General features: G+C 35.7%; 1 protein-coding gene across 1 annotated transcript in view; it reads right to left on the bottom strand.

Annotated features, from left to right (window-relative positions):
- Positions 1 to 8,944, bottom strand: part of MSR1 (macrophage scavenger receptor 1) — a 137,911-nt gene extending 128,967 nt beyond the window's left edge. Inside the window, exons 1-2 of the mRNA XM_006893569.1 lie at positions 8,842 to 8,944; positions 4,582 to 4,695 (exon numbers count right to left, since the gene is read on the bottom strand). Of these exons, the coding sequence (XP_006893631.1) occupies positions 4,582 to 4,695; positions 8,842 to 8,944 (217 nt within the window). The remainder of the gene's footprint in view (positions 1 to 4,581; positions 4,696 to 8,841) is intronic.
- Positions 8,945 to 11,519: the final 2,575 nt, after the last annotated feature.

The following is an 11,519-nucleotide window of genomic DNA, read 5'->3' as shown; positions in this document are numbered from 1 at the left end:
AGAGTAGTGAGAGAAGATCTTCACCCTGAAACCCACAGCGTCCCTTTTCAGCAGGAAGTAGCTAAGAGAATACGCCATCCCCTTTTCTTTATGAATCAGGGTGAAGTCTCTCTCAGGGAGGAGTGATAGGGAATGGCAAAGGAGACACCGATTTAAGCATCTTTAAGCTACATAAAACAATTATGTGGGGGGGAAAAACCTAATTCAAGGATATGAACCTTGATAGAGATTAAAAGTCTGACCTCTAAGCAGCCCAAATGTATGCTCTGCAGCTCTAGTGACACAGTGAACAGATGACCAAAGGCAGGTGATTGGAATCTACTACGCACTCAGGGGCAAAAAAATCAAGACAGTCGGCTTCAGTTGAAGTTTACAGCCTTGGAAACTTATGGGGAGAGTTCTGTTTAGAGAACTGCCATGAGTTGAAATTGACTCCACCACAATGGGATTTTTAAATATTAACTGTTCTGGGCTAATAGTTTCTGTGCTTTATTTTCCTATTCATATTAGTCTAACCACTAACTCACACAATTTTCACTTCATTGGTAAAATTAATCATCTTTTCTATGAGGACAGCAAATATTTTTCACAGCATAGCAAAAGAGAAGTTAGGTTGTTGAAAAGTCATGTAATCAAGGACCTTTAGCACCATGTCCAATATGACTTGATGGCAAAGGATACATTTTGCTTATGGGTTTATAAACACAGCATTGCTTGCTTCCTCAGACCCTGAGTGAAAAGAAATTAAACTCTCCCTTTCTTTAAAGCTATTTAATTCTTTATCATAAGGAAGGTGAGAAAAATAAGAGATCATATTTTGATCCATCCATTTCTTTCATTACTATAGGAGAAATTGATTTAGTGAGGTTTTTTTTTTATTTCCAAATAACCAGTTTTGAAGGACTGTGCAAAAACATCAAAAGGGGGCTAATTTGTATTCACCTCTTTAATATCTATTCTTTCATGCTGACAGTATTTTGTCCTAAAATTTTTTATATTGTTTTGAGCTGAAGCATCTTCAATATTTCAGTAACAATTTATATATATATATATATATATATATATATGTTTTACTGTGAAAGACATCAAGTAGTTAGTTGTTTTAAGAAAAGAAAGGATATGGAATACACTTTGTAATTAAGACAATACATTGCAATATACAAGGAACTTAAATTTGAACAGTTTTTCTGTACATTTTATTTCATATAAAAATTTGAATTTCTATCATTTGAAGACACATTTTATCTACCTTTATAAATAGTTTTATATCAAATGGAGAGATGTATTACATTTTAACCATGGAAAAATATTACAAGTTATAACTTATTAAGATGAAAATAGTAAGTCAAGTGCTTATCATTCATTCATTTAGAATACACGTGATTTCAGTACTACTGGTGAATTTGTGTGATTGTGTGTGAATTTAAACGATTAAAAAAATTTTAGCTTCTCAAAACATACTATCTTTTTGTAGAGTCTCAGTGGAGTAATGCATATCCTGTTGGGTTTTTACTAAAAGTTCAACAATTTGAATCCACCACGATCAGCCACTCCACTGAAGAAAGATAGACAACTTTCACCCATAAAGATATACGGCCTTAGAAATGCAATAGAAGGTCAGTATGACTCAGGCTACCTGTGAGGGCCATAGTTTAGGTTTTCTATAGTTGTTGGAAACAAAATTATTTCAAATGAATCACTCTCAATATTAGTATAAGTGTATTGACTTGGTAGTCTTTTTAATAGCCCAAGGATTTTTAATTTACTTAAAAGTCTCAATTATTTTTTGAGGATAAATAATAATGATAGATATATTAGAAAGTCACATCCCCAAATGAACAGACCAGCAGCTCTTCGGAAGTAAAATGGACAGTCTCCTCTCCTGTGATGTACAGCCTGAGAAAACCAATGAAGGGTTAACTACAAGCCAGTACCAACTCAACAGCAATGAATTTAAGCTTTTATTTTTATTAGAAGTTATTCTATCTGAGGCTGAGGTTGGTTCTGCTTGGATGGTGTGGTTGTTAAATGCCATCAAGTCTGAACCTACTCATAGATTTTCAGAGACCATTAATTGAACAGAAAGTGGTTGCTCATCTTTCTTCTGCGGAGCAGCTGTTGGATTTGAACCACATGCCTTCAGGTTGGCAGTGCAGCTCCTTACCTCTAAGCCACCAGAGCTTCATAATGACTGACAAATGTAGAACCAATAATTCTCAACAAGAAAATGCCTTTCAAAGTATAATATATTTAACCCATTATAAATGAATAATTTAATATCAGACATAGTAGTTGGTTTTGAATTGGCTTTTTTGGTTTTTGCTGTTTGTTTTTTTTTTTAAACTTTTTTTAATTTAGGTTTTGCTTTTGTTATTTTTAAGTGGTCAATAATAGGCATTTATCTTTACATATTTTTCCTTTCCTAGACAAAATTATAACAACTATGTTTTCAGGTAGTATTTTTTTAATTGGCTGATTACATTTTAGTTTTAAAAAAAAAGTCTTCACACCTCTGAAGAAATCTTCAAATTTGTCCCTAGTTTAAACTAGACTCTCCAAAGAGCCATCAAACTGAACCTAAGTAAAATGTTCCATTTCTTTTATATATTTGGAAATGTTAATATAAGTTATCCAGATTATGTCTTCAATCATTTCTAGAACACTTACTATGAACTTGATGACCCACTGCTAAGAGTAAATAGGACTTTAGGGGATATTTTTTGCTGTTAAATTGTCTAATTCCTTACAGTTAACTTTAAGTATATTTTTAGCTTACTATTTTGAGTTAATTACATTCATTAGTTGTTAATTATATTGTGATTATCAAATCTCTTATAGTAAAATGAGAAGCAAAATGAAAATAGAATTAAGGAGGAAACAACAAAGAGAGTCATGGGAAAAACCAAAGAAGTATCAGCGTTTTTGTGTGCTGTGGAGTCAGAACTGACCCAGAGTTACCCTCCAGCATGTTTCCAGAGACGGTTAATCACACCGGAGGAGATTACACATCCTTCTCACAGGAAGCAGCTGGTAGATTCAAACCACACACCTACATGATTGCAGCATAGCTTCTTACTACTAGGCCACTACAGCTCCCTCAAGTATCACTGCTCTTGTATACTAGTTAGTAATAGTTGACCTCCAGTGGGTTTTCAGAGCCTGTGTAACCACACAGGAGGAGATTACCCATCATTCTCCTGCAGAGAAGATGGTGGATTTGGGATTGTAGAGCAGCACCTTACCACTAGAATATCAGAAGTCCCTCAAGTATCACGACTGATATAATTATCCATTAAAATAGACATTTATGGGAGTCCTAGTGGCCTAGACCATACGTCATTTATTGTGCTAGTAACCCAAAGACCACACCTCTCAGGAAGTTTGACACCACCAGCTACTCCTTGGAAGAAAGATGGACAATGTCATCCCATATTATTCACAGACTCAAAAATGCACTGGGAGCCCAGGTATGCGTCAGTTCTGACTCAATGGTAGTAAATGACATTGAGCTACATTAATGAAAAAAAAATCATTATTATCTACAAATTGTGTTGTCTCAATTTGTTTTTGCAGTGACGTGAATTTTAACACTTCTGTCAAGAACTCAACAGCACTTAATAACAACAACAACAATCAAGGAGCAAGAATCTACTGAAATCCCAAGGCACATGGTTCAAGGCCACCAACTACTTTGTGGGAGAAGAATGAGCAATCTCATCACTTAACTGCCTCTGAGAAATCCACTGGTGGTCTGCTATGGGTCTGTTCCAACTTTATAGTTTACAACAAAAATATATATTTTCAGATGAGGAAAATTATGATTTTTATTAAGGATGTAGAAACTCAAATGTTAAATTTCAACAATAATAACAATCACTTCAGTGTTTTAAAACCACACTGATGACTAAAAGTAAAACCTTTCTTTGTTATGTGTCTTTAGTAACAGGAATATAATAATTTGGTAAAAGATTAAATTCACAATTAATAAAGATGTCTTGAATGATAATACAAAATTAAGATAATTACTTGTTATCAAGTCTTATTAATTAAAAAAGAGTAATTGACAATATTTCCTCGTACAGTTCTTCTTCAAATAGTTATGTAGTAATAATTTAAGATTTGACAACATTATAATATTAAATAGAAAAAGCAGTTGAATTGGTATCAAACATAGATGTTTAAGGATTTAGTTTTGATAGATATTTTAATTAAGCTATTTTACTTCTAAGATAAGCTAAATCATATGTGTATACTAGAACTTGTCCCACTTTTATGTCTTTGCATACTACAGAGATAAATGTATGTATATTCATCTATACACAACACCTGCCTAATGCCAATACAGTTTCTTTCATATTTTTAGCGCTAGAAAAAAAAAGATGTTTGGATATATCTTGCTTGTTGAAAAATCTAACTTTTTAACTTGGTAAATTTTCAGAAATTTTTTATTTAATAAATTTGAGAAACATGTTTTTCTGCATCAAGTTTTCCTTATGAATCTACCGTATGCAAAAGAGAGCCTAAAGTTTACGTCTGCAGTAAATTATTAAAAGTGAGTTGCTAAGTTTAAGAATATTGTACCTGCCACTATTCCGATGACAGGAATGAGAAGCATAAACACAAGGAGATAAAGAACAATCAGTGCAGCTTTGAAAGACTTCATTTTCTCTTGAAGAGCAGGACCATTTTTAGGATCTGAAAACAAAAGTCCAACTTATTGTTAGAAAATGTTAATTTTTGTAGTAGGGTAAATAATTGCATTGCTAACCTAGAATCAAGTGATTCAAATCCACTAGCTGTCCCTCGGGAGGAAAATGGACAATCTCCTCTTGTGTGGTTTACGGTCTCTAAAAACACATGAGAGGGTCAACTATGAGTCAATTTCTACTTGATGACACAAAATAAGAAGTACCGTGTTGTTGTTATGTGCTGTCGAGTCATTTGCGACTCACAGCTCTAAACTATGCTCTGTCCTGTGCCAATCTCATTGTCTCCAACACACTCATCCCAATTGCCCCAGTTACCGAATAAATCCACCTCATAGAGGGTCTTCCCCTCCTGAGCCCGCCCTCCACCCTCCCAAGCATGATGTCCTTCTCCAAGGACCTGTCCCTCCTTATAACATGGCCAAAGTATGTCAGATGAAGCCCCAGAATCCTTGCCTCCAAGGAGTAGCCTTGTTTAACCCTCTTCAGGTTGAATCTGTTTGTTTTCTTAGCAGTCTATGGTACCCTCAACACTCTTCTCCAACACCAAAGCTCAAAAGCATCAATTCTCCTTCTATCCTCCCTGGTCATTGTCCAACTCTCTGATGCATAGAACTACAGTAGAACAACTTAAAATTCAAAGTGAAATTTATTTTTTTTAGTGAAATTTATTTTCAGAGTCAGAACTAACTCATAGCTGACCATCCAGCAGGTTTTTAAAGGCTATAAATTGCTTAAAAAAGATTTCTGATTATTCACAATAGCAAAGTGATGGAAGCAACCCATGTGCCATCAGCAAATGAATGGATAGAAAACCTATAGTATATTCACACAAAAACAAGGAACTCATTAAATATTACACAACATGGGTGACTCTGGAGGACATTATGTTGAGTAAAATACCTCAGTCACAAAAGGACAGTTTACATAACTCCACTGTTATAAAACAGGACTGACATGGGGATAGGTGAACACAGAAAAGAAGGGATAAATAATGAACACTACATTAGAACTGATGAAGGAAAGATGTATTTAAAGAGAATATATGATTAGATATTATTTGTATGACAAGAGTCCAGAGTAAAAAGTGCATAGCAAAGTGGACTAAGGGGAGGGGGAGAGAAATGTACTATAATGAACAATTTTTTTAAAAAGCAAACTATGGGGGGTAGGGAGGGAAATGTGCAACAATGAATAAATGAAAATACAACTTTTCTGTAAACTTTTGTTAAAATCACATATTAAATAGAGATTATTCATCTTTCTTCTGTGAAGCAGCTGGTAGATTTGAACAGAATACTTTTGTGTTGTCAGTACATCTCCTAACTAACTAGGCCACCAGAACTCCCTAATTTAAGATAAATTTGTTGTCATTGTGTATCATCAAGTTTGAATCCATCTATAGTAGACTCTCCAGTGGGTGTTCATAGACAGCAAATCGCAACAGAGGAGATTGCCCATCTTTCTGCCACAGAACAGCTAATGGATTCAAACCACTTAACTTTGCATTAGCAAGGAGAGATTGTTGTTGTTGCTGTTAGGTGCCACTGAGTCGCAGATGACTCATAGTGACCTTATGAATAGAAGATCTGAACACTTGTATAACTGTCATCATTTTTCCAAGTTCATAGAGTTTCCAGAAGCAAGCTATTTTGGAAGTGGATGCCATTCCTGTTTCTAAATTTGTTTAATCGGGATGCTCCACCAAATACTGTCCACCATAGGTAACCATTATCACACTTGACACATCAGTGTCACAGTATTTTGCATCACAGCAATCACGAGTTACCTCTATACAACAAATGGACAGTGCTATACCACTTAGAAGAATGTTTGCCCCCAAAAAATTACAACCAGACTTGAGTGTCACAGATTAAAATTACCTACCTTTGTCTTAGTAGCATAATTTTTGGCTAAGATAAAACCTTCAAGTAATGTGCTAACTGAATTTTGTAAAAATTCCCATTTTAACGAAACTTTGGGATGGATACCTGAAGTCCATCTTCTACATATTTCAGGATGTATTCATAGCAATAAACTTTCAGTATGATATATATCTGTACAAAAGTGGTTATATTATGAATGGGATACTAAATTGTGGCAGAAATAGATCAGTATAGACTATTAACTTAGTTCCTAAGGAAGACCTTTCTATAACCAGATGAGTAAAACATCGATTCAAAAAATCGTTTCTTGTAGTTTTTGTTTTTCTTGTCCAATTAAAAAGAACGAAAAAAAAAAAAAAAGCAAAATTTTATTTCAGGTTACAAATTCCGGAATAAAAATATAGATACTGTTCATTAATGTTGTACGAGGGACTAAAAGGCAATAAAAAGATAAAGAGTAGAAGTGGCAGAGGATAAGAGGGTGGTGAAAAAGGAGAAAAGTAAACAGACAAAAAAAAATAGAAAAGTAAAAGAACACACTATAAGAAAAATAGAATTTTTTAAAAAAATAACGGCCAAACTTTTGGTTGCCCTTTCTCTGTCCTCAGTGCCTCTGTTCTACCTTCTCAATCTCATTTTATCAGGGACCTCTCTAAAGTACTCATGAGCAACGGTGTCTCTCTGGAGACTAAGGTGTGCCTGATACAGGCCCTGGTCTTTGCAATCACCTGTTATGCATCAGAGAGCTGGACAATGACTAGGGAAGACAAAAGGAGAATTGACACCTTTGAGCTGTGGTGCTGGAGAAGAGTATTGAATGTACCATGGACTGCCAAGAAAACAAACAGATTCATCCTTGAGAGGGTTAAACTAGGCTACTACTTGGAGGCAAGGATTCTGGGGCTTCATCTGACGTACTTTGGACATGTTGTAAGAAGAGAGATATTTTTGGAAAGGAACATCATGCTGGGTAGAGTAGAGGGACGGCGCAGGAGGGGAAGACCCTCTATGAGGTGGACTGATTCAGTGACTGGGGTAATCGGGATGGGTGTGTCAGAGGTAGTGCGATTGGCACAGGATAGAGCAGGGTTTAGGGCTGTTGTACATGGGGTCGCTATGAGTCGCAAACGACTCGACGGCACATAACAACAACAACAACAACAAAAGAGTATCTGTTTTAGATGCTTTATAACCACAGATTTTTGGCCAGCAGCACAGAACAACTCCTTACCATTAGGCCACCAATGTCCCCCACTTCGCTTATTGGTATAGAGGTCCACTTTGCTTTAGAATGACCTCCATCCTGGTTTACCTTGGTAACAGCTTACTCGTGATCTTTTAAAGTTGCATATGCTGCTTTCTCTCACTGAAATGTCACAGAAACTCCTTTCCCATCTATTACTGTGGCAAACAGTATTTGTTCTTCATGACTTTGTGGCTTTGTTTATAAAAATCCTTTGTCCTGCCTTCCTAAACAAGCATGTCCAACTACAGCCGAGCAATGATTCTATTGATTTCCTGCTATAACCTACACAAACATGTGTTTCAATAACTATCAACGGTACTTTTCAAATATTATCTGAATAGGACCATAGCCATATCTATGACCTAGTATTGAGGCTGGGGACTCAAAAATATTAATCGTTTCCAAGCAATTTAATCCAATACAATGTGTTTTTACTTAGACTTAGCCTTATTTCCTATTCTGCCTCAAAAGAGTAGTAGATATATTTATCAGATAACTATTACTTTTAAATCCATACACATTAAACTAGGAGACATTGATGGCCTAGTGGTAAGGACTATAGTGCTGCCTACCCAAAGTTTTTTGCTGTTGTGTTGTTAAGTGCCATTGAGTTGGAACTGACTCATAGTTGACCCTCCCGTAAGTTTTCAGAAGCAATAAATGTTATAGGAGGAGACTGCCCATTTTTCTTCCCCCGAGTAGCTGATAAATTTAAACCATTTGCCTTTGCATCTTTCCACTAAGCCGCCAAACCCAGAGCCCCTTAACTCGAAGGTGGAAGGTTTGAACCCATCAGCTGTTCATGCTGGAGAAAAATGAGATATTTCCTCTTGTGTGGTTACAGCCTCCGAAAATATGCTGAAAGGTCAGACATAAGTAATTTATGAGTCAATGGCACATGACAAAAATGATCTATTAAATCTAAGTCTGAAGATTGTAATGTTGCCTGCTGTCAATAACTAAGAATAATCCCCTTGGACACCACACACTCTTTTCTACTTACTCTGAGAAATTAATGTTGTCATGGAGCGAGCATCAAATTTCACAGAATCTGAGCCACTATCAGCTTCTTCTTGTCGATTGGTTAACTGATCCCACATGTCCATATTTCTATCAAACAAATGAGGAAAAGACATATTTAAGATGTAGTTTTAAAAAGATTGTTGTTAGATGTCATTGCTGTATTGTTTATAGGGTTTTCAGAGACATGATACTTAAGAACTGAATGGCCAATCTTGTGTCCTACACAGTCTTAATCTAGGAGAGCTACTAAAGCTTGTCCACTATGGATGTCCTTTCTTCCATTTGACACTTTGGTGGCACAACTTTCAACATCACAACAACCACAAGCCATCTCAGCACAGAAACCTGACAGACAAGTCCTGTAGTTTGAAAAGGGTAAGCCTAATGAATTAGTGAAAAGAATATAACTAGTATATGTAAGACCTTTTGGTAATGAAATATTTTAGAACTTAGATGCTGACTGAATAGTCAGAGCTCACAACATTCCCATAGGATAAAAAAATGAGGTAATGTGTTGTTATCGTTGTTGCTGTTTTTTATGTTATTGTGTATCAAATCTATGACTCATAGCACCTTATGAACCTTATGACTCATAGAACCTTATGACTGTAGAGTTAGAACAGACTCAATTGACCCTCTGGCAGGTTTTCAGAGCAATTATTCACATGGGAATAGAGTCCTTCTTCCACAGAGCAGCTGGGGGCCTTGAAACACAGGCCTTTGGGATTGCAGTGCAGCTTCTTGCCACTAAACCACAAGAGTTCCTTTCATAAAGATTACAGCCTTAAATACTCTTTGGGCAGTACTATTTCTGTTATAGGATCACTGTGAGTCAGTAATTCATAAGGTCATAGATCTGATACAGAATAACATAAAAAAAGCAACAATCTATATGTAAAAATATGTTAAATTTAGTCTTAGCATTCTCATTTTAACGTTGAAAGTATGTTTCCTTAGAACTTACTTAGATATCTTTCTAAGTATAAATGTGTATTTGTGTGTTTATAGTTGTGTGTTTTTTCACTGGAAGAAGGGAGAGGTCATCTTCCCTTTTTTAGCTAAAAATATTTTTTAAAGTAAGGAAACAGCTTAGCTGGAAAAAAATTAGAATAGAGATATAATATTTGGTAGAACAAATATTTCCTGTGGTCTTTCATCAAGGTTTCTGGGTTGAATTGTTAAAACACAGCTTTATCAGACAGTTTTTAGATAAACTAAACTTTAGTTACTGGAATAGGAAACAAAGGGTCAATCTCATTTTTTTTCTCTCTTCCCTTTCTCTGTTTTCTCTCCTATTTACTTACTGATTTTCAGAGTCTCTCACCTAATACATTGGCAGTATGACAAACAGCTATTTTAAAGCATTATGTGTACATTATACCAAGGAGTCCTTGGGGTTCAATGTATCACAGGTTGAGCTACTAATTGAAATATTAGTCATTAGAATCTACCAGATGTTCTTTTCTATAAAGATGGGTGACAGCCTTCTCCTAAAAGGAGTTATAGTTTTGCCAAAGAAAGAGATACTTGATAAAGTAAAAGATCAGCAAATATCTTTCTCTAGCTACTAGTTTCTTCTGGTAACATGACCAAAATAAATTAAATCGTTGAGAAATTCTTTTTTTCCCCCTTTATCAAGATGTTGCTTATGGGTTCAAATTGTCAAGATTTTTGTTTTCCTCATGTTGAGGTATAATTTATTCTCTGAAGCCTGAGGTTTTGAACTTCATCAGGCTGTACTTCAAGTCTACTTTTTTTTTGCAACCATGGTGCATCACTGTACTATTACAGGTTGTTAGAGTCTTCTTCCAATCATGATGCAGTGTTCTTATTCATATAGTCTAGTTTCTTGGATATTTTCTCAGCATACGGATCGACTTGGCACATACTGATTTTAAACTGTGCAGTTGTATTCATCCCTTTGTTGTGCTCAAACAACTATTTCTCTATTACAGGTTCTGAATAAGCACAATTAAGTGTTCTGGAATTCTCATTCTCCATAATGTTACCCATAATATACCATGATGCACAGTAAGATGACTAAATATTATAATATTCCTACTACTAGAAGGAGTAGTAGAAATTGGAAAAGTCAAATCCACTCTAACCTGCCACTTGCTCCATTCTGAAAATTACCAGATAAACAAACCAACCAGCAAACAAAAACTGAGATGCTTAATAGAATTGGTTAAATTTATTTGAAAATTACCATGCATAGTGATTATGGGTGTTTGTTGTTTTTGAGTGCCATTGTTGTTGTTTTTGTTATATGCCATCGAGTCTTTTGTGACTCATAACAACCCTATGTACAAGAGCCCTAAATGCAGTTCTATCCTGTGCCAACCTCACTGTCTCAAACACATTCATTCCCACCACTCCACTCACAGAATCGATCCATCTCATCAAGGGTCTTCCTCTCCTGCTTTGTCCCTCCACTCTCCCAAACATGATGTGCCTCTCCAAGGACCAGTTCCTCCTTGCAACATGCCCAGAGTATGTCAGACGAAGCTTCATTAAGTTGAGTAGTACTCATTGTGACCTTATAAAAAGATCTGAACCCCAATTCTATCCTGTGCCATTCTCACACTTCTTGATACATAAGAACCCATTGCAACAGTTGTTATGTCAGTACACCTGGTTGAGAGTCTTCCTCTCCTT

This window comes from Elephantulus edwardii, unplaced genomic scaffold (genome assembly GCF_000299155.1).
Source record: "Elephantulus edwardii isolate Elephantulus edwardi_28Jun2011 unplaced genomic scaffold, EleEdw1.0 scaffold00128, whole genome shotgun sequence".
In the NCBI taxonomy this organism is placed as follows: Eukaryota; Metazoa; Chordata; class Mammalia; order Macroscelidea; family Macroscelididae; genus Elephantulus; species Elephantulus edwardii.
This window is presented reverse-complemented; position numbering and strand designations above follow the sequence as displayed.